The 22747-nt window shown below is 53.7% G+C and overlaps 1 protein-coding gene across 4 annotated transcripts in view; it reads left to right on the top strand.

Annotated features, from left to right (window-relative positions):
- Positions 1 to 22479, top strand: part of AKT2 (AKT serine/threonine kinase 2) — a 52814-nt gene extending 30335 nt beyond the window's left edge. For 3 of the 4 annotated variants that reach the window (XM_054462782.2, XM_054462778.2, XM_054462780.2), the window contains 10 exons: positions 12072 to 12225; positions 12689 to 12820; positions 14770 to 14835; positions 15905 to 15973; positions 16810 to 16932; positions 18420 to 18548; positions 18701 to 18915; positions 19460 to 19547; positions 19663 to 19765; positions 20860 to 22479. In XM_054462782.2, coding sequence (XP_054318757.1) covers positions 12072 to 12225; positions 12689 to 12820; positions 14770 to 14835; positions 15905 to 15973; positions 16810 to 16932; positions 18420 to 18548; positions 18701 to 18915; positions 19460 to 19547; positions 19663 to 19765; positions 20860 to 20939 — 1159 coding nt within the window. In that variant the 3' untranslated portion in view covers positions 20940 to 22479. The remainder of the gene's footprint in view (positions 1 to 12071; positions 12226 to 12688; positions 12821 to 14769; positions 14836 to 15904; positions 15974 to 16809; positions 16933 to 18419; positions 18549 to 18700; positions 18916 to 19459; positions 19548 to 19662; positions 19766 to 20859) is intronic. The other variant, XM_063657734.1, reaches the window with a different exon arrangement.
- Positions 22480 to 22747: the final 268 nt, after the last annotated feature.

The raw sequence follows: 22747 nt of genomic DNA, 5'->3' as shown, positions 1-22747 counted from the left end.
CTGACTTGCGGGTGCATCAGAATCACAGGCAGAGCTCGTGAAATGTCTAGACCTCTGGGCCTCGCCTCAAGACCTGTGACTACCTGGAGATCTGCCCAGGGTCAGGGAGCTACATTCTTTTTTTTTTTTTTTTTTTTTTTTTGAAATGTAGTTTCACTCTTGTTGCCCAAGGTGGAATGCAGTGGCATGATCTTGGCTCACTGCAACCTCCACCTCCTGGGTTCAAGCGGTTTTCCTGCCTCAGCCTCCCGAGTAGCTGGGATTACAGGCGTGTGCCACCGTGCCCGGCTTAGTTTTTGTATTTTTAGTAGAAAAGGAGCTTCTCCATATTAGCCAGGCTGGTCTCAAACTCCTGACCTCAGGTGATCCGCCTGCCTCGGCCTCCCAAAGTGCTGGGATTACAGGTGCAAGCCACCACACCTGACCCCTTTTTTTTTTTTTTTTTTTTTTTTGAGACGGAGTCTTGCTCTGTTGCCCAGGCTGGAGTGTAGTGGCGCCATCTCAGTTTACTGCAACTTCCGCCTCCCAGGTTCAAGTGATTCTCCTGCCTCAGCCTCCCAAGTAGCTGGGATTTCAGGCACGTGCTACCACACCTGGTTAATTTTTGTATTTTTAGTAGAGACAGGGTTTCGCCATGTTGGCCAGACTGGTCTCGAACTTCTGGCCTCAGGTGATCTCCCTCGGCCTCCAAAGTGCTGGGATTACAGGCGTGAGCCACCCTGCCTGGCAGGAACTACATTCTTAATGAGCATCTCTATTGATTTTGAGGCAGGTGGTCCAGAGAGTCATTTTAAAAAGATCAATTTAGTAATCAGAAGAGATGATAAAGACTCATCTGCTTCAAAATTGAAACAGTATAAGGAGGTGTCTAGTGGGAGCTTCCCCCACCCTGCCCTTTCCATCCACCTCCCTGCCCCCCGGTTAATCACTGTTCTTAGGTACCCTCGAAGAGCAGAGGGAGACCTTTGTGCCCAGCTGCCTTTTTTTTTTTTTTTAAATACAAAAGGTAGCATTGTACATGCTTCTGGACTTGCTTTTTCCCTCAGTGTACCTTGGGGAATTTGCCTTGATATATGGAGAGATGCAGCTGCTTTGTTTCATGTTTTGCTTTCTTTTTTTTTTTTTTTCAGACAGTTGGACATGCGTGTCCCAAGTGTGTTTATTTAGCCGTTCTTTATTGTGATGACTGGGGTTGTTTCCAGCCTTTGGCTCATTATAAGGAATGCTGCAGTGAAATAGCCGAGTCTGTCTCGTTTGATATGTGCACAGGTAGACCTGTGTGACGAGTGCTTAGATGCAGGATTGCCGAGGCACAGGGAAAATGAGTTTGTGGTTTTGCGATGTTTCCATTAGGCGATGTCTGAGAGTGCCCCCATGGCCTTGTGTTTTCAAACATTTGGATTTGTACCAGTCTGAGCAGTGGAAAAATTCAGCACCTCGGGGTGTTTAACTTTCCTTTCTTTCTCTGTAGATGAGTTTGACCCTCAAGGGCCATGTGAGTTCCTATTCTGAACTGTCTGTATTGTCTGTCTATTTTTCTGTTGGGTAGTTGGTCTTTTTCTTATTTATGTATTAGCTCTTTATAGATTAGGAGCTTTGCCTTTGTAATCAGTGGGAAATGTTTCTTTTTCCCACTTTGTCCTTTTGGGCCTCACTTTGAGAAACAGTCTTCTAGCTTATCTACGGGGTAAGGTTTCAGCAGACCCTCTGGAGAGCCCTAAAATCGTGCCGTCCAAGAAAACTTCTGGCCATTGTGGAAATGCCCTTTATCTGCACTGTCCAGTAGGCACCTGTGCCAATTGCCTGTGCCGATTGGCTGTGCTGACTGCTTGTGCTGATTGAGCATTTGAAATACAGCCACCAAGGAATGGATTTTTTCTAGTTTATTTTAATTGATTTAAAGAGCCACATATGGCTAGTGGCTACCTTCTTGGACAGTACAGCTCAGGAACCCACAATATCATGAGACTTGTTACTATAATCTATACTATAATTATTGTTGCACATCCTCCCAAGGTAAAAAATATACTTGCCCCACTGAGGGGAACAAAATTACCATCTCAAGCCAGCTGAGGTGCTACTCAGTTGAAAACTATGGACCAAAACATGAATGGCCAGTAAAAACAGATCAAGACCAGTAGGTGTATAGGTCCTGGGTGTTGAGCTGGGTTTTGAAGACTGGATAGGAGTTGGCCACGGAGATAGCAAGGAGAAAAGTTCAGAAGGGACAGCATATGCAAAGTCCTGGAGGTGAAATAGCTCATGCATTCCAGGGACCACAGGGGGTTCTGTGTCACCAGAGAACCAAGGGGCCAGGAGTGTTGGAAGAGGGGAAGTGGAGGCGCTTGAAGCTGGAGAGCTCAGCCAAGGCCTTGGACTCCAGGTGGAGATCCCCACAGGGCTTGGCAGGCGCTTTGTAAATTGGGGTTTGTCCCAGGGTAGTTACACGATGCAGGGGGATGATAAATAGGAGCAGCTGATGCAGCAGTACCTGGCACAGTTTTCAAGCCTGGAATGGGAGTGGGGAACTGACAAGGTGTTTTAGTAGGCAGGAGAGATGGTCTCGTTTCCATTTTCACAAGACAACATGCCCTTTCCTTTACCAAGATTCTGTAGGCTGGAGAGCCCCACCTGCCTTTTCTTCTTGGTACCTGCTGCTGTTGCCAAAGAGAAAACTGCTGGAACGACTAAGAGACCAGGTCCCAGATTTCTGACCTTAACTATGGGTGGGTGGAGGGGGTGAACCAGAAACCTAGCAAGAGGGAGGCCCCCTCCACTCTGCTCCTGGCTGACTGATGCTGTCCTCACAGCCCTGGCCCACACAGGCTGATGTCAGCTGGCCTCTCTTAAGCCTGGGGAGGGAGGCAGGGGTTGCAGGGCAGGTGGGTGCCAGTCGGTGACTGCTTGTTGGCTAGGTGCTGCAGCGTCTCCTTACTGGGCTCCTGGTTGCCTCTCCAGCTGGAGAGACCCTCCTCCCTGTTCCCTACTTCACTGCAGACGTGTTTCACATGGAGAAAAGTTGAAAGAATAGTATAATGAATGGACGTCCAGGCGCCCCACTCCTAGACTCTGCAGTCCCGCATTCACTGTGTCTGCTTTATCTGGTTGTGTTTTATGCTGAACTTGAACTTGTGTTCATACTTAGTGACACTTCTTAGTGTTTCAGCAGGCATCTCCTAAGAATAAGGACTTTCTCCTACAGAATCATCATGCTGTCACGCCTGAGATGATTATAATCTTTGTTTACTAGTAACTTCTCCTTATCCATGCCGTACTTGAATTTCTTTAGTTACCTTTTGAAGGATATGCAACCTTTAGAACGTTGTTTTAAAACCAGTATTCATGCAAGGTACATGTCTCTTTGACTTGTTTTATTTAATCTAGTTCAGCCCTTTGTCTTTTTTTCCCTCCCCAAGACATTGATTATTTATTTATTTATTTATTTATTTATTTATTATTATTATTTTTTTTTTGACAAGCCAGGCTAGTTGTCTTTTAGAATGTCACACCTTCTGGGTGTGTCATATTATTGCCTTTTGGTGTTGTTTACTTTTGTTCCCTATGTCTGTATTTCTTGTAAACTAGAATTAGGCCTGGAACAGGGTTGGCAAACTATGGCCCTGCCTTCCATTTTTGTAAATAAAGTTTTATTGGAACATGACCATGTCCATTTGTTCATGAGTAGTCTGGCCGCTTTTGGCTTACTATGGCTGGGTTAAGTAGTTGTGACAAAGACTGGCTTGCAAAGCCTAAAAAATTTAATAATTGGCCCTTTTAAAATTTTGATTAAAATTTTTTAAATTTAAAACTTTTTTTTTTAGAGACAAGTTATTGCTCTGTTGCCCAGGCTGGAGTGCAGTGGTGCAATCATAGCTCACTGCAGTCTCAAACTCCTGGGCTTAGCCCATCCTTATGCCTCAGGATCCCGAGTAGCTGGGACTATAGGTGCGCACCACCATGCCTGGCTAATTTTTAAATTTTTTTGTGGAGACAGAGTCTTGCTATGTTGTCCAGGCTGGTCTGGAACTCCTGGTCTCAAGCAATCCTCCCTCCTCGACCTCCCAAAGTGCTGGGATTATAGGCACAAACCACCACACCCAGCTTTCTGGTCCTTGATGGAAAAAGTTTGCAGACCCCTGGTCTTGGCAGGCAAGAATACTTAATAGTGCATCAGGTGAGTATGATCTTTTTGTTGTTGTTGTGACGGGGTCTCTGTTGCCCAGGCTGCAGTGCAGTGGCAGAATCACGACTCACTGCAGCCTCAATCTCCCGGATTTAGGTGATCCTCCCACCCCAGCCTCCCTAGTAGCTAGAACTACAGGCGCCTGCTGCCACACCAGGCTAATTTTTGTATTTTTTGTAGAGATGGGGTTTCACCGTGTTGCCCAGGCTGGTCTTGAACTCCTGGGCTCAAGTGATCCGCCCATCTTCACCTCCCAGAGTGCTAAGATTACAGCCATGAGCCACTGTGCCTGGCCATGTGTGATCTTTTTGATGTAAATCTTTCTTTCTTTTTTTTTTTAAGACAGAGTTTCACTCTTGTTGCCCAGGCTGGAGTACAATGGCGCAATCTTGGCTCACTGCAACATCTTCCTCCCGGGTTCAAGTGATTCTCATGCCTCAGCCTTCTGAGTAGCTGGGATTACAGGCACGCACCACCATGCCTAGCTCATTTTGTATTTTTAGTAGAGATGGGGTTTCTCCATGTTGGTCAGGCTGGTCTCGAACTCCTGACCTCAGGTGATCCTCCCGCCTCGGCCTCCCAAAATGCTGGAATTACAAGCGTGAGCCACCATGCTCGGCCTTGATGTAAATCTTATCATGTATTTTCTCTGCTTAGAACTCTGAATGGCTTTCACTCCCACTCAGAGTAAACTCCAAGGTCTGTGCTGTGTCCTGCAGAGTCCTGTATGATCCAGCGACCTCTCCAGAAGCGTTTCCTACCACAAGCACCCTCACTTAGCCACGTGTCTCCTTGCTGTTCCTTAAACATGCCTAGCACATCTCTTGCCCGAGGGCCTCAGCGCTTGCTGTCACGTTTGTCTGAGGCCTTCTTCCCTGAGATGCCGTCACAGCTCTCCCCAACTCCACGAGGCCTCTGCCCCAGTGTTGCCGCCCCAGTGCGTCCTGCCCTGCCTCCCTTCGCTGTCTTGCCCTTCCCCAGCTGTGCTTTTCTTCATAGCACCTATCCACCAAGTGGGACATTTATATTTATGTATGTATCTGGCACACAAATGGGTGTTCAGTAAATGTTTGTTGGATAAATAAAAAATAATTAAAACAAATTCTCTGAGTTAGATCCTGTTCCGAGGACTTTTCATATATTAATTTATTTTCTCCTCACAAGGCAGGCTATCTGTGCACAGGGAGGGCCCCGGTTGCCCTCCAGCTGTAAATGCCCCTCTAGGTTGGGGAGGTGATGGTTAGGGGAGAGTCCCCACAGTCAGCCGTCACTCCTGAAGCGGTGAGGACGGGCTTGTGCATGAAGGACAGCCCTGCCACCTCTGCTTCACCGAGCTTCTCTCTGGGGTGTCCCGCAGGATGGCCCAGGGCTGGGGTCCAGGCCCTGGATTCAGGCCAGCTGCCATGTCTCTCCCTCAGTGGGGCTCAGTTCCCTGGCTGTCATGAGGCGCAGAGGAGGAAGTAAACGTGAAGGCACTGGCGCAGGGCCTGCCCATGGCAGCCTTTGGCACACACAGCGCTGGTACCTTTCTTACCTCTGTCTCCTCTGCCACCAGCATCTCTTTCCTGGAGGATGCCAGGGTCTCCTCTCACTGCCCCTAGTCCGTAGCCCACAAAGCAGCTACTGACTTAAAACAGAAATTTGGAGCCTGTTCCCCCCCTGACTAAAACCCTTCAGCGACTTCCTGTGGTGCTGAGGATAAGACCCAGATCTCTAACATGGTGGCACGTAGAGGCTGGAGTGGTCTGGGCATGCTCTCCTCCCTGTCCTCATCTCCTCCACTCCTCCCTGTCCTCATCTCCTCCACTCCTCTCTGTCCTCATCTCCTCCACTCCTCCCTGTCCTTATCTCCTCCATTCTTCTCTGTTGGCTCCAGCCATTCTGGCGCCTGTGCGCCTTCACAGACACCCCAGATTGCTCCTGCCCTGGGGTCTTTGCCACGCAGTTCCCTCTGCCTGGGCTCCTTTCCCTCCCAATCCCCTGCCTCCTTCCCTCCATTTCATTTATTTCACAGCTGTGTGCCAGGGGCCTGTTCTAGGCACTGGGGATGGCCATTGTTCAGGTCCCGGTTTAAATGTCATCTCCTCAGGCCTCCCCTGACTGCCCTCTGAGAAGGAGTCTCCCTGTTTGGCCCCCGCCTTGGAGCTTCTACACACTTGTCTTCCCTTTCAGGTCAGGAGCCCTGATGGGCTTGTCCCCTGCTGCATCCTCAGTGCCCTGAACAAGCCTGGTGCACAGAAATGCTCCACATTTGCACGCCGGCTGGGTGAACTCTCATGACAACCTTTTGAGACCTCACTGTGCTGGGCACCGCTCTCAGCACTTTATGTCCAGTGTCTCATTTCACCCTGATAGAACCCTCTAGTGCCTCACCCACCGAGGCACAGGAAGGGCATACAACCTGCCCAGTGTTGCCTGCAGGAAGGGGCAGAGCTGGGATCCATGTCCAGGCCATCCCCCAGAGCCTGTCCTCTCACCCACTGTGAGGTCCCCAGCTTGTATGGTAGGCAGGCAGCACATTGGGCGGCAATGGCCCCACAGCTCCTGGCCCAGAGCCTGTGCTCGCCCCGTACTGTGCCCTTCCCAGTGTTGGTGTGGTGAACGTGGCTGCCCCATGTCCCTCCCCTGGCCCCGAGCCCAAATAAGGATGAGAAGGTTCCAGAAAATACCGATGGGGGAAGTGCTCTTGGAGGTAGAAGTGCCTGGGTTGTGTCCCTGGCCTCTGTCGGTGGGCAGATGAGCCTCTCTGTGCTTCGGTCTTGTCATTTTAGCATGAAGTGAATGGCAGTACCTACTACACAGGGTTGCTGGGAGGGTGACAGGAGTCCTCCACCATAACGCACAGTGGTACCAGCCTCTGCAAGTGGAAGGTGTTCGTGGGACTGCTGTTGAGTGACAGGGGTGGGGGCCCCTCTCTGAAAGGCGGGTGCAGATCATGGCTTCCGAGGAGAGTTCTTACTTCGCTTTGCCCCTGGGCTCCCTGGCTGGGTGTCCCATGAGCCTTCCCTAGAGAGGGTCCCTGCTTTACCCTCCTGAGTCTCGTGTAGCTTTCAGCAGCTTCTCTGAGGCTCAGGGACAGCGGGTGGTGCTAAGGAGGAGTAGGCTGTGCACAGGTGAGTGACAGCTCTGCCACGTCCCTGCTGTGTGACCTTCACAGGTGACTCTGCCTCCATGTGCCTCAGTCCCCACAGCAGAAATGCTGGCTCTTGAGAATTGCAGTGCTCTTGAGAATCAAGTGAGGTGGTGTCTGGAGCCGGCCACTCTGTGCTGTTATTTTTACAGTCGTGGTTTCCCCAGGGGCTCTCCTCTGGGGGCTAGAAGATACTTGAGGCCCAGCTTCATGGGGAGCTCCCCTTTGCCCCAGACCCCATATTGCAAACCCTTGAGAAGGATCCTGGACAGAGGCCCTTGCTTTTCATCTGGATTTCCGAGTGCTGCAACCTTGCAACTTTGGTCCAGTTAGAATTGGATCGGAAGCTTGTCAGGCAGCAGGCGAGTCCCACTTACTCCCAGATAACCTCCTGCATCGCTGTGATTTCTGGAGCTTTCTGTAGGGTGGGCAGTGGGAGCCAGGGTAGGTGGGGTTAGGCCCACCCCTGCGAGTGTCTTCGGCACCCTCCCTTCCACCCAGCCCTGTACGCGGTGCTCTGCGCCCACAGCCCACCAACCTCTTAGCCCCAGGCCCTGGTGGAGGGGAGAGCTGGGAGGGCTGAGCTCGTCCAGGTGGCAGAGCCACTCTTGGAGCCCCAGCTGGGGTGGCTCCAGGGCCTGTGCTCCTGATTCCCATCCGGAGTAGCCTCCCAGAGCTGCTTCTGGGCTGGTCTTGTGGCTGTGCCGTCCTTCATGTATTCGGGTTCTCTCCACAGAGGGACCATCTGTGTTCTCTCCACCCCTCTCTTTGAAAACAAAGATGATACCACGCTGTACAGCTTAGTCTGCAATCTGCCGTCTTCACGTGACAGTCTCTCAAGATCTTTATATATGAGAGACATATTTTCCTTTTTAATATCTTCACTGTATCTCTTAGGAGATCTGTGATTTTTTTTTCCCCAATCCACCATCATTTACTCAGAGTCAGCATTAAAAAAATTTAAAATTTGTGAGAGGACTCCTATGTCTGATAAAGCATGTCATGGAAGGCTGGGCACAGCGGCTCACACCTGAAATCCCAGCACTTGGGGAGACCGAGGCAGGCAGATCATGAGGTCAAGAGATCGAGACCATCCTGACCAATATGGTGAAACCTTGTCTCTACTAAAAATACAAAAATTAGCTGGGCGTGGTGGCGGGTGCCTGTAGTTAGTTCCAGCTACTCTGGAGGCTGAGGCAGGAGAATTGCTTAAACCTGGGAGCCACTGCACTCCAGCCTGGCAACAAAGCGAGACTCTGTCTCCAAAAACAAAAAGAAACAAAAAAGAAAAAAGCCTGTCATGGAATGGGCTCCTGCCCCGCCCCCCCCCCCCCGCTTTTTTTTTTTTTTTTTTTTTTTTTTAAAAACCGGAATATTAGTGTAGGGTTTGGGAGTTAGGCTGTAATTTGTTCCTAAGGGGGCATGGGTTAAAGCAAGTTGAGAAATACTGGCTTGAGATGTTGGGCAAGGGAATCCAGAAGCCAACACCGCTCTGCCCCGGTGTGCACCAGGGCTCAGTGCATGCTCTGCCCGGGTCTGCACTGGGCCCTGCTGCGCCCTGGCCCTGGGGCCACTTGGACTTTGGCTGCCTCACTCTTTCATTACCCAAGTATCTACTGAGTATCCACCATGAGTTCTGGGGGCAGAACTGTGTTCAAAGCAGGTGGAAATCTCTGCCTCCGTGGGGTGGACATAGATGGGTTATGGGGACTCCAGTCTCTGAGTGGGTGGGGAGGGCAGCGTTGTGCCTTTTGTGATTCCAGCTACCGAGCCTGGAGCAACTGCTGTTTTTCTGGAATCTGTTTTTTTAATCTGTGCCTCAGTTCCTCCTTCGTAATGGGTGGGAGTAGGGATAGTTGATGATAGCGAGTGCTTCCCATTTGTTATTAGAGGCTGTTCCTTTCCTTCGACTCCCAGTTCCCCTCCCTTGGAGGCAGGCAGGGCTCCAGGATCATGACTTCTCTTCTGGAGATGTTTTTGCCTATGTGAACATGTGTCTGCAGAAGTTCATTATTTTCTAACTTAGGAGCCCAGAACTGTATACTGTTCTTCACCTTCCTTAATTTTGAAATTTTTTATAAAGGCGTGGTCTTCCTATGTTGTCCAGGCTGGTCTGGAATTCCTGGGCTCAAGCAGTCCTCCAGCCACTGCTCCCAAATTGCAGGGATTACATGAGTGAGCTACCTTGCCCAGCCCTGCACCTTCCTTTTTCCCTTAAGAAGTCTCAGATCATCCCAAATCAGCATACAGACCTGCCTCAGTCTTTCCCCCAGCTGCAGAATGTCTCATTGCACAGATGCCTCACAGGCATTCTGCCTCACGACACCCTGTGTATTAAACACTGCTGTGATATTTCATCAAATCGAAGGCGCTGTCATTGGGGAGGCACCCTGTTTCATATAGTGCCAAGAAAAAGGAGTGCCCAGTTAAATCAAGACAGACCCCAACTGTGAGATGAATCTGCATTCCAGCAGTGTCAAAATGTGGAAGAGGGTGCATGGTGGGACGGATGGAAATAGAAGTAGTTTCATGTGGTACACCAGGAAACGAGACTGGGGAGGAATACAGCACAGCAGGGTGTCCCGGCTTGGATTTTGAAGCCCAGTCCCAGCCACACTTGTTCCCTGCCTGACCTTGGGTAGGGGCCCCAGTGCCTCAGGAACACAGGAGCAGTGACACTTGCCCTGGGGCGGGGGCCATCCTGGAAGATGCTGTGAAGGGCTGGTTGCACTCTCTGTGGCTTATTTAAATCACTGGGATTTGAGAGGTTGCCTGATTGCACTCTTTGAATTTTCTCATTCTTAGTGAACATTTTATTTTTCCTGTTGGTCATATGGGTATTTTCTAGACACAAGCAAAATACACAGGAGGTTCAAAATGCGTTGGGTTGAAAACACCTAATTGCAGTGTGGTCAAAAATGGGGGATGTGGACAATTTGGTGTAATTCAGCCTAATATATTTTTCATTTTGGTCTCTGGTCATTTTCACTTATTAGGCAGCACAGTTTGTAAGTATCCAAAGAAAATTATTTCCTTTTTTTTTTTTGCTGATTGCAGTGGTATGATCATGGCTCACTGCAGCCTCCACCTCCTGGGCTCAAGCAGTTCTCCCACCTTAGCCCCCTGAGTGGCTGAGACCACAGGCATGTGCCCCCACACCTGGCTAATTTTTTATCTTTGGTCTCTACAAAATGGGTGTCCATGTTGCCTAGGCTGGTCTCAAACTTCTGGATGCAAGCCATTGTCCTGTCTCAGTCTCCCAAAGTGCTGGGATTGCAGGTGTGAGCCACTGAGCCCGGTCCAAAGACAGTTCTTTCCCAGCAAGTTCTAAACCATGAGTGACAGAACTAGTTTATTGTTCTTTATTTTATTATTATTATTATTATTATTTTATTATTATTTTGGGATGGAGTCTTGCACTGTTGTCCAGGCTGGAGTGCAGTGGCACGATCTTGGCTCACTGCATCGTCCGCCTCCCGGGTTCAAGTGATCCTCCTGCCTTGGCCTCCCAAGTAGCTGGGATTACAGGCACCCGTCACCACGCCCGGCTAATTTTTTGTATTTTTAGTAGAGACTGGGTTTTACTATGTTGGCCAGGCTGGTCTCGAACTCCTGACCTCAAGTGATCCTCCACCTCGGCCTCCCAAAGTGCTGGGATTACAGGCGTGAGCCATCGCACCTGGCCTGTTTTTATTTTTTATTTTTGTTTTCTAAAAGCTTTTTAAGAGATGGGTCTTGCTTTGTTGCCTAGGCTGGTCTTGAACGCTTGGGCTCAAGCACTTGGTCCACCTTGGCCTCCCAAAATGCTGGGATTACAGGTGTGAGCCACAGTGCTTAGCCTCTAGTTAACTGTTCTTAAACCAGGCTCCCTTCTGCTGGGACCCACTTCTTGTCCACCAGCTTCTCTCCTCTACATCCCTGGGCTGCCAGGACCTCTGTCCCTGCCATGCAGACTCCCTGTTCCCAGTGGACTGTCCCCTCCAGGGAGTCCTGCGGGCCAGCTCTTGCCTTGTAATGTCTTCAGCTCCTTTGGCTAATGAATGCTGCTTCTTACTCTTGGTTTAACTTTACAAAACATTGGTAACTTATAAACTTGAGCTTGTCATTTGTTCCGAAGAATTCACAGGAGCACTGTCTCTCCCTCATTCAAGGCTCAGGGTGGTAGCTCATTTTCAAGGGGCTGTGAAAAGAGAGGGTCACTCCTTTTTGATCATTTCCCTGCTGCCTGGCTTCAAATGGCCCTCAGGCCAGGTCACTTTAGGGAAATTGGTGATCGCTCTTTGTATTCCACTTTTTTTTTTTTGAGACAGAGTCTTTCTGTGTCACCAGGCTGGAGTGCAGTGGTGTGATCTCTGCTCACTGCATCCTCCGCCTCCCGAGTTCAAGCAATTCTCCTGCCTCAGCCTCCTGAGTAGTTGGGATTACAGGCGAATGCCACCCCCGACTAATTTTTGTATTTTTAGTAGAGACGGGGTTTCACCATGTTGGCCAGGCTGGTCTTGAACTCCTGACCTTGTGATCCATCCGCCTCAGCCTCCCAAAGTGCTGGGATTATAGGCATGAGCCACCACACACGGCGTGGAATTTCACTCAGATCCCTTCAGCTCTCTCTGGTTCTGACAGATCTTGCCCAAATTCCCATGGGTATGTGGTCATTTGCTTGCCTGTTGCAGGGGGTGGCTGGGAGGTGGCACTCAGCCGTTCGACTCTGAGGCCCAGGACTCCTGGCTCCTGGGACTCACGTGTGTCCCTGCACAGGGAGGAGTGGATGCGGGCCATCCAGATGGTCGCCAATAGCCTCAAGCAGCGGGCCCCAGGCGAGGACCCCATGGACTACAAGTGTGGCTCCCCCAGTGACTCCTCCACGGCTGAGGAGATGGAAGTGGCGGTCAGCAAGGCACGGGCTAAAGTGGTAAGTGCTGGGAGCAGGGGTGGGGCTGCCAGCCTGCGGTACCCCCACCCCCAGTGCTGGCCTGCTCTCCTTGGTTTCCATACACAGTTCAGGGGGCTCAGCTGAGAGACAAGGCTGCCCTGCAGGGTGGGGTGCTTTCAGGTGGCAGGTGCCCTAGGGTGTGCTCCATGCCTATGGGGGAGGGAGCAACCTTGGGTGGACCCACTGCAGCTTCGTCCTGGGAGGTGGTGAAGACCTGGCTACCCCCACGTCAGAGCCCAGCCCTCCCAAGGCCCTGTGCCTGCAGAGCCTGGTCTGAAGGCCGCTTCAGAACACACAGTTGCTGCCCGGACCCTCCCTTCCTGCTCCAGCCTAAGCCGTTTGGCAACAGTGTCTTTTGGTTTTCCTTTTTCTTTTGTTAAAATTTTCTCCCATGGGCCATGAGCCAGGCACTGACTGCCCTCACTCTCCCTGTCCCTGGCAGACCATGAATGACTTCGACTATCTCAAACTCCTTGGCAAGGGAACCTTTGGCAAAGTCATCCTGGTGCGGGAGAAGGCCACTGGCCGCTACTACGCCATGAAGATCCTGCGGAAGGAAGTCATCATTGCCAAGGTGCGTGCCCCGGGCACTGCGTTCGCTGGCCTCTGTGGGGGCTGCGGTCTGGAGGCTGACCCTGAGGCCTGGATGCTTACCCACGCTTTCTGCTGCCGTGGGCATATTTCCCCCACAAATTCCCCCTAGTCAGAAAAGGGTGAGCCTTAGGCCCAGAGAGGAGCAGCAGGCCTTGCTGCTGAGTCCCCACCTCCACCCTCTGGTGGGGGCTGGGGGTGCCTGTGGAGAGAGAGCCTCGGGGTCCCACCCAGCAGGTACTGTCAAGGGAGGCTGGGGCCTGTTGGGGAGGCTGTGAGGATGTTGCTGTTGGGGAGACCAGGGCTCTGCTCAGGGTATTCCAGGTGGAGGCCGGGCCAGGAATGGAATTCTAGTTTTTCCCTTATTTGAATTTTTTGTAGTGGAAGATTCCAAAGACATTCAAAAATTTAAAAAGAAAATAAATATTACGGACCCCCATGTAGCCATTGTCCAGTTTAACCAGTTATCAGCGTTTAGCCAGCCTTGTTTCCTTAGCTCTGCCTGTCCCTCTTGTTCTGGAATACTTTAAGGCCTGTCCTAGACAACACGTCACTTCACTCATCCATACTCAATCACGTGTCCTGACAGATGAAGACTGTAAAGAATATAATCATGTGGTGCTGCCATCAGAGCCAACCAAATTAACTGTTCATTCCTGATGTGATGATTGAGCCAACCAAATTAACTGTTCATTCCTGATGTGATGATTGAGCCAACCAAATTAACTGTTCATTCCTGATGTGATGATTGGGCCTAAGGCAGCATTCCTCAGCCTCAGCGCTGTTAACATTTCGGGACAGATTGTTCTGTGCTGTAGGTGCAGCCCTGTGCATTGCAGGGTTTTAGCAACACCCCTGGCTTCTACCCACTAAAGCCAATAGTAGCTCCCCAAGTTATGACAATCAAAAATGACTTTTGGGTTGGGCGCCACAGCTCACGCCTGTAATTCCAGCACTTTAGAAGGCTGAGGTGGGAGGATCACTGGAGCCCAGGAGTTCGAGACCAGCCTGGGCAACAAAGCAAGACCCTGTCTCTATAAAAATAAAAATAAATTAGCTGGGCATAGTGGCATGCACCTGTAGTCCCAGCTGCTCAGGAGGCTGAAGTGGGAGGATCAGTTGAGCCTCAGAGGTTGAGGCTGTAGTGACCCATGTTCACACCACTGCACTCCAGCCTGGGCAACAGAGCCAGACCCCCAGCTAAAAAAAAAAAGGAAAAAAAAAAAAAAAAAAAGACTTCAGACATTCTCAGGTGTGCCCTGGGGATAAACTTGCCCCAGGGAGAGCCTGTGTTCAAGTTGCTGCAGGTGGCTCCAGATTTTTGGAACCACTTCTGGTGGTTCTGCTGTACAGTCAGGTACCAAATTAGAACCTGAATGAGAGTCACCCAAAGGGCTTGTGAGACAGTGCTGGGCCCACCCCGAGTTTCTGACTCAGTGGGCCTGGGGGTAGGTCCCAGGAACTTGCATTGCTGCCAGTTCCCAGGCGGTGCTGATGTGCTGTGTGGAGACCACACCAAGAAGCACTGTTCTGCTGTCTAGAGCTTTGTTAGGTCCAGTTCCTTCTTTGGGCAAGAATGCTTTCTAGGTGGGACTTCCCACAGCCTGTGGTGGCACCTCAGGGCTCTCGTGATGTCTGTTTGTCTCCCTTGCAGGGATGTCACAGGTGTCTTGCCCCTAGCACCCTGGCGCTTACATTGTGACATTCCTGCTGACTTTTCACCTGTGGCTTAGAGAGCCACTGATGATCCTCGTCTGGGTCTGCTATTTGCTGAGGGTTTGCAGGCTTTCACTTTTCACTCCTGTGATTTTCTGCATTTATGGCTGGGAATGGAATTGCATTTCACAAGGCCTTGCTCCCCTTCCTCGGGTCGGGGCGGGGTGAGCAGGCGTGGTGTTGCCCACCAGCCCCTCACCCGCAGTCTGTCTGCAGGATGAAGTCGCTCACACAGTCACCGAGAGCCGGGTCCTCCAGAACACCAGGCACCCGTTCCTCACTGTGAGTTGCCCTCCCCTTCCCAGACAGTGTGAGGCCAGCCTTTGGACAGAGCTCAGAGAAAGAGCCCAAATCTTCTGCTACAAAGCACAGCCTTGGGGTAGGCCAGGCGGGCAGGGCAAGGTGTTGCTGCGCCCTGCCAAGTCATCCGAACCAAGACGTGGTGGGGGTGAGCAGGCTTGGGGAGTGGGAGGGTGACAGCTTCTTCATAGATGGTGGCTTCATGCAAGCATTTGAACCAACTGAAGATATCACGTTATTTGATGGCTGCTGTCTCTATGAGTTAGGAGCACTTAGCCCAGCTGGTTGAAGTGGAAACATTATTTTTTTTGTTTTTGTTTTCAGATATGCTCATAGAAGCAGATGTGTTAGCATTGTGTTGTCTGTCAGCCTGGACTGAGTAGATGCCTGTTTGGGCTGCAGTCTCCATCAAGGCCAGTGGCCACCAGTTAAATGGACTAGATTGAGGATGGCTTATGTGTCATTTCTTTATCTTAGTTGCTGTCCAGGTATCCTATTAAGCCACAGTACTTTTTCAAATAAAATCTTATGAGGTACCTCAGTGTAGAAAACAGAATAGTTGAGTTGTCATGAGCTGAAGGACCCCCTGATGGGAGTCTCTGAGGAACTCTCTGTAGATCTCCTTAGTGCAGTCGAGAACTACTGTTTGTTGACGGACAGCCTGTCCATCCTGTCATTGAAGTTGGCTCCCAAGCCTTTGCCACTCCCAGCCACAGCAGACATCACTTGTGTGTGTAAGTTGAACACATTTTACTGTAAAAACAAGACCCCTGGTTGCTCAGAAGAGCTCTAGTTCTCCCCTGGCTGTGCCTGATGGAGGCAGAGGACAAGATGGTTCAGCATGTAACCCTTTCCTACCGCAGAGCCATGCCTTCACTTAATGCCCCAAAAGATGCAGCCGGTATGTGAACCCCATCTGGCTAACTCCCGGGGGCCCCAGCCAGGGCAGGGTGTATGTGTGCAGAATAAGCAGGGCCAGGGCCCTGCCCTGGCGTGGCTCAGCAGAGCCCTCCTCCCTCCCACCTCCCACTCTGCTACCTTCATCCCCTAGGCGCTGAAGTACGCCTTCCAGACCCATGACCGCCTGTGCTTCGTGATGGAGTACGCCAATGGGGGTGAGGTGAGCCACGGCTGCCTTGGCTTTGTCCTCTGGGGCCTCCTTCTTTAGGGTGGGGCGGGATGGAGAGGAGCTGTGGGTGAGACGAAAGAGTGGAGGGAAATTTCAGTGTCATCTTGTGCCCCTCTCCCTTGAGGCAGGCGGCATCGTCTCCATTTTGGGGGGCAGTCACTGAGGCTCAGAGAGGTTAAGTGGCTTGCCCAAGTTCACACAGCTAGTGAGTGGGTAGGTCAGGTCCAAACCAGTCCAGAGAGGTGTGGAGAGGGCTGTGGGGAGACAGCACTGGGAAGGATGGTCTTAAAGGCCCCAGAGAAAGCCCCGAAGGGTTAAAACCTAGCAGCCCTCTGTTCCCGTGTCCTCCCGAAGTGGATTCCCGCAGCTGCTCAGCTCCCCCTCACAGAGTCGCCTCACTTTTGTCACCCACTCCTTGCCTCACGCCTTCTCCGTGCAGCGGTTAGCACCCCTGCATTGGGATGCGTGGTTTGCTCATCCGTCCGATCTGGGCTTGCCCATGGCCTATTGTTACTTGGTCATGATGTGTGCTTCTCTTTGCCTCCATGCCGTCCTCCCTCCTGTCTCGGATGTCTCTCCCATACCCTCTCGTGGGTGCCTTCTGGTGGACCCTCGCCCTTCCCCCTCAGCTGTGTCACTTGTGAGCTTCTTCTGCGCTCTGCCTTGATTGGTCCCTCTAGCTGTCACTTGCTGGTTCATGACACAGGTGTCACCACATCACTGCGCTGGGGCACGGGGTTGGGAAGGTAAGGGCAGGGTGTTGGGAAGGTAAGGGCAGGTGGGTGGGCTGGGGCCTGACCTCCTCTCCCCACCCCTTCCTCCCGCAGCTGTTCTTCCACCTGTCCCGGGAGCGTGTCTTCACAGAGGAGCGGGCCCGGTTTTATGGTGCAGAGATCGTCTCGGCTCTTGAGTACTTGCACTCGCGGGACGTGGTATACCGCGACATCAAGGTTAGTGGCAGGGTGTGCACCAGGCTGACCTGTGGCATGCACACCACATGGGACTCACACTGGGGAGGTTGGGCTGAGCTTCTGCCCTCATTTGCCAAGCTCCCCACCAAGGTCCAGGGTGGTGGTTCTGTAGCAAGTTGCCCCAAGTAGGGACCTTTCCACGCCTCCCATGAGCACTCCTGGGCCGCTAGTGGAGTGTGAACTGGCACAATACCTACTTTATATTTATTTATTTATTTGTTTTTGAGGAGTCTTGCTCTGTTGAGTGCAGTGGTGTGATGTCGGCTCGCTGCAACATCTGCCTCCCGGGTTCAAGCGATTGACCTGCCTCAGCCTCCCAAGTAGTTGGGATTACAGGTGCCTGCCACCATGCCCAACTAATTTTTGTATTTTTAGTAGAGATGGGGTTTCACCATGTTGGCCAGGCTGGTCTCAAACTCCTGACCTCGTGATCCACCCACCTCAGCCTCCCAAAGTGCTTGGATTACAGGCATGAGCCCCCACGCCCGGCCAAGTTTAGAAGATAGTTTGGCAGTGTCCACCAAAGCTGAGCACCAGCTATCTGCCCTAGCTTTGTGCACAGAAGTGGGGACACACACTCACCTTAGAAAGTGTCCCCCTCACTCAGCAGCAGGACTCACTCTAGCCCCAACTGGAACAACCCAAGTATCCACTGTGAGAGGAGCAGTCAGATCCACTGTGGAGTGTTCTCACAGTGGGGCGCCACACAGCAGTTAGGAATGAGCTACAGTTACACACGACAGTGTGGACGCGTCTCATAGGCTAATGTCGAGGGAAAGCCGCACAGAGGAGGTGAGTCCACAGTTCACAGGTGTGTCTGTGTGCAGTGGTACAGATGGGAAGTAGAGGTTAATTCTTGTGGGGGATGGTCAGTAACCGGGAGGGGCACACAGGGCCTTCCAGGGGGAGATGCCACCTCAGCCTCGCAAGTAGCTGGGACTATAGGTGTGTGCCACCATGCCTGGCTAATTTTTTTTTTCATATTAAAAAATATGGAGATGGGGTCTTGCTGTGTTGCCCAGGCTGGTCTCAAACTCCTGGGTTCAAGCAATCCTGCCACCTAAGCCCCCCAAATTGCTGGGATTAGGTGTGAGCCACTTTGCCTGGCTGCATATTTCATAATTAAAAGACAAAAAGTCTAGAAAAAAAGAATAGAAGAAAGCTAGTGCCCCCACGTTCGAACTTAAGAACCACAGTTCACAATGGGGGCAGTGGGTGGACAGGGCCTGGCTCTCGGCTCTCCCTGTCCAGCTGTTCCCAGGTACCCTGGGTGTGGGCCAGGGGGTGAGGAGGGTTGGGTCTGGCCTCTCTCTGAGCCTCAGAGGGTGAGGCTGTGTGTGCTGGGCTCAGCCTGGCATGGGAGGGTTGATGTCCAGGAGCCCCAGGCATCTTTCCCTGGGAGGAAAGGCTGGGGCGGCAGGAAGCCTTGGGAGCATGTGCCTGAGATCTGTTGACTTTTCCAACAGCTGGAAAACCTCATGCTGGACAAAGATGGCCACATCAAGATCACTGACTTTGGCCTCTGCAAAGAAGGCATCAGTGACGGGGCCACCATGAAAACCTTCTGTGGGACCCCGGAGTACCTGGCGCCTGAGGTGTCTGGGGTTGGCGGGGGTAGGAACGTGTGAGGCCAAGGTTAGGGGGAACCCCCAGACCTGTGTGTTTCCAGCCCAGATGCCCTGAGGGCAGGACTGTGATGCCAGCCTCAGGGCCACGGGCCCAGCCCTCATTTCTCCTCCGTCCTCAGGTGCTGGAGGACAATGACTATGGCCGGGCCGTGGACTGGTGGGGGCTGGGTGTGGTCATGTACGAGATGATGTGCGGCCGCCTGCCCTTCTACAACCAGGACCACGAGCGCCTCTTCGAGCTCATCCTCATGGAAGAGATCCGCTTCCCGCGCACGCTCAGCCCCGAGGCCAAGTCCCTGCTTGCTGGGCTGCTTAAGAAGGACCCCAAGCAGAGGTGAGGGCTGGTGTTGGCCCTGCCTAGCCCAGCGCCAGCTGCTGCCACTGTCCCTGCAGCCTGGAGGGGGCAGCGTCCACAAGGGCGCTCGCTTGTGGGGTCGCAGTGTGTGTTGTCCCCACACAGCCCCTGAAAATGCCCACAGTGGCACTTAGGGAGTGCTCCCCCCAGGGCAGGCCCATCCTTGACACTGCCTTATTTTATGGGGACACTGAGGAACAGGGCATCCCCTGGGCCTGGCTGGGGCTGCCAAACCATATGTGGCAGAGCCAGGATAGGAACCGAGCCTGCCCTACTAACTCCCTTTCTGGACTCAGGGTAAGGCCAGGCAGTGAGGACACGTGGGTCCGGGTTGCTGACTCCCTGGCTCTGACCCTGGGCACGTGAGCTCCCTCCCTGAGCCTCGGTTTCCTCCTCTGTGAAGTGGTGGTTTGTGGTCAACACAGAATCATTAAGGGCCATACAGGGCCTGCCTGCGCCGAAAGCCCGTCTGCCCCAACCCAGCTGCTCTGGGAGGCAGGTGCTGACGGCCGTCTCTGCACAGGCTTGGTGGGGGGCCCAGCGATGCCAAGGAGGTCATGGAGCACAGGTTCTTCCTCAGCATCAACTGGCAGGACGTGGTCCAGAAGAAGGTGAGCCCCACTGCCTGCCCCAGCAGGACCCTCAGGGACCTGGCCCACTCGTGGTGACCTTGGTTGAGGCCTCCTGGCCTCAGGGTCCCTGAGCCTGAGCTCCTCTCCTCCGTAGCTCCTGCCACCCTTCAAACCTCAGGTCACGTCCGAGGTCGACACAAGGTACTTCGATGATGAATTCACCGCCCAGTCCATCACAATCACACCCCCTGACCGCTGTGAGTGCCTGGGGCCCCCGCGCTGGTATGCCTGCCCCAGTGGTGGAGGGATGGGGTCTGCTCTTAACTCAGTTCTCAAGGAGGGCCCTTGAAGGCCCCCTCTTCATGTCTGGGAAATTTCCCCAAGGTCTGCTCTCAGGCCCTTTTGCTGTTGGTCCTCTTTGGACCTAGTGCGGCCACCAGGAGCCATTGACTGCAGCACGTTCTGGAGCTCAGTGGGGAGGCTCAGGGCAGGAGGCAGCCCGGTCCGTGAGGCTGGCTGGGTTCACTGCTTTACAGCTGTTTGGGTTCTTACTCTGAACTCAGCCCAGGGCCGGGCTATGCTGGGGACACAGCACTGATTGAGCCAGCCCTGGGCCCTGCCCTGGAAAGCTCCGAGCCCAGGTGGGGTGGATGGCCTGGAATGGTCAGGGCTAGGCTGTGGGAGCCCAGGGACTGGGGAATCCCAGAGGAAATATCTGACCTGGCCTGCAGTTAGGGAGGGCTTTCTGGAGGAGGAAGCAAACATGTCAGCTGGCCGGAGGAATGGCGTGTGGGATGCCAGTAATGGGAGAAGCATGGCATAGCCAAGGACAGGCAGCAGCCAGGGAGATGGTGGCGAGAAGAGAGGGCGTGGGGCTGGAGTGCAAGGGTCTGGGGGCCACTGGGAGGGGTGGGGACTGCTTGCATGGGGGGAGCCAGCCATGGAAGGGTTTCATACAGAGAGGGACAGGGTTAAAGCAGGCCTTTAGAAAGCCCCCCTGGCTGCCTGTGGAGAATGGATGGGAAGGGTGTGAGAGGCAGGCCAGGACAGGGCTCTGGGCTGGACTCTGGCATGGTGGTGTGTGGGGCAGAGAGAAGGTGGGAGGCTCAGAAGGCCCTGCCAGCTGTGGGGCGCATGGGCAAGGGCATAGGAAACTCCCACAGGAGGCCTCCGGGGGCTCAGGTTTGGGGAGTGGGTCCGTGGCTGAGGGGCTCCATTGTGGAGGGATGGGCCTTTCCCGTCTGTCCTGTGGGCAGCCCCCGCCAGCTGGGGCCGTTTCCCCAGGGAGTCTGGGCAGGTGTCCCAGGCCCTCTCCTGACCGGTCCTCCCCATCCACCTCCACCGCCCGCAGATGACAGCCTGGGCTTACTGGAGCTGGACCAGCGGACCCACTTCCCCCAGTTCTCCTACTCGGCCAGCATCCGCGAGTGAGCAGTCTGCCCACGCAGAGGACGCATGCACGCTGCCATCACCGCCGGGTGGTTTTTTCCCCCTAACTTTTTACTTTGCCTTTTTGGTTTGTGTCCCCACCCCCACCTCCTCACCCCCTTTCCAGTTCTTCTTCAGGCCCCTCCCAGACGCACCCCAGCGGCCCCTGCAGCCCCTGCAGCCCCTGCCTCCAGCCTCACCTTTGTGCCCAGACTCGCATTTGGGAGACTCCACCTCCCGACCAGGCCCGGGCTGTTGGGCGGTTGGAGATTCAGGTTTTAATCCACACAAGCCCCAGTGAGGGGTGAAGCATGGTGCCCGGGGCCTGCCTGAGTTTCTGGCCTGGGTGTCGTACTGGTGTCTGCCTCTGAGCCGCTGCTTCTGGATGAAGGCTGCCTTCTGGTGGGATGCGACACCCGGCAGACAGTGGTGCTGCCTTCCAGGCCCCGTGGCCTAGGCTCGGAGTGGCCAGGCACGGGGCGGTCCAATCCCCCACCCACTGTCCCCCCATGGGGGCAGAAAAGCAATAATGTCCAGGGGCAGGCAGGGGCCCTTGGGAGCTGCAGGGTCGGAGGTTAGGGCTGCTCCCTGGTGAATGGAGCCAGATCCTAGGATCTGTACCATGGGGAACCAGGAGTGGCTGGGCTGGGCGCCGCCTCCTGGTCCTGCCTCCTCCCTACCAAACTGTCCTCACCCTATGGATGAGGCAGGAGGAACATTTGGGGGCAAACCTGCCTGCCTCCCAGCCCTGTGCCTTACTAGGGCTTCCTTCCAGCTGGCCTTACCTCCCACGGGACCCTGGGCCTGGCCTGGCCCCACTGGGGGGCTGTGGGCTGGGCTCACCTTCTCCTTTGCGGGGGTGGAGGGGCACCAGCCTTGGCTGTTACAATCTTACACCGGACAGTATTGGGCCCCATGGACTCGGTCAGGGAGGGGTGGCGGTGGGCATCTCTGGTACCTATTGGGGTGGGGGGCCTCCGAGAAGGGAGGCTCCTAGGCCCCCCTAACCCTCCCTCTCCCCAGGGCCCCACGTTCTGCAGCCTTAAGGTTTAACATGAGCGCACGTCCATGTCAGTGCTGTGGGACTCCTGTGCGTGCCTCGGACTGCGTGTGTCGGCAGGATGCAGGCACACGTGGGTGTGTTTGCATGTGTGTTTGTGTGAGGGCAGCGTGTCCTCCAGTGTGCATGGTGTGTGGGCTTGGGCCCCATCCCTGGCCCGAGCATTTCATCCTGTGGGGGAGGGGTGCTGACCTAGTGGGAGGAGCCCCACCGTGATCCATGAGCTGCCCTGCCCACGCCTCCCCTCCCTGTAGCAACACCTCTGGGTGTTTGGAGTTTAGCTTTTGTGGGTTTGCTCTCCCTACCCCATCTCCTATACTACGCAGTTCATGGCAGGGTGGGGAGGGGTGGGGTTGGTTCGGGTGGGTGAGGGTCTTTTTCCTCTGTGTGCGATGTCGTTATCTGACAGTTCTCCGTCCCTACTGGCCTTTCTCCTCGTCTTCATATTTGTACGGTACAAGCAATAAAGACACTCATTTCAGACCAGGGCCCAGCCTGCACTCACGCCGGCCCAACCACTCTGGGCTTTGCCTTGGTGATGGAGTCGGACCCCTGGGCCCCAGCTCCTCCTGTACTAGCCGCTCCCTTCAGCAAGGAGGGCACTGAGCTGGGGCGTGGAGGTGAGAATGAGCTCAGGGTGAGGGCAGCTGGGGTGTGTGCAGGAGCTCAGGCTGGAGAGGGTGGGTGGAGCTGGTGCTGTGGGGCTGAGGGGTGTGGGAAGGCTCCCCGCATGTAGGGGTTGGGTGGACAG

Source organism: Pongo pygmaeus, chromosome 20, assembly GCF_028885625.2.
Source record: "Pongo pygmaeus isolate AG05252 chromosome 20, NHGRI_mPonPyg2-v2.0_pri, whole genome shotgun sequence".
NCBI lineage: Eukaryota > Metazoa > Chordata > Mammalia > Primates > Hominidae > Pongo > Pongo pygmaeus.
The sequence above is the reverse complement of the archived record's forward strand: the minus strand, read 5'-3'. Positions and strand labels throughout refer to the sequence as shown.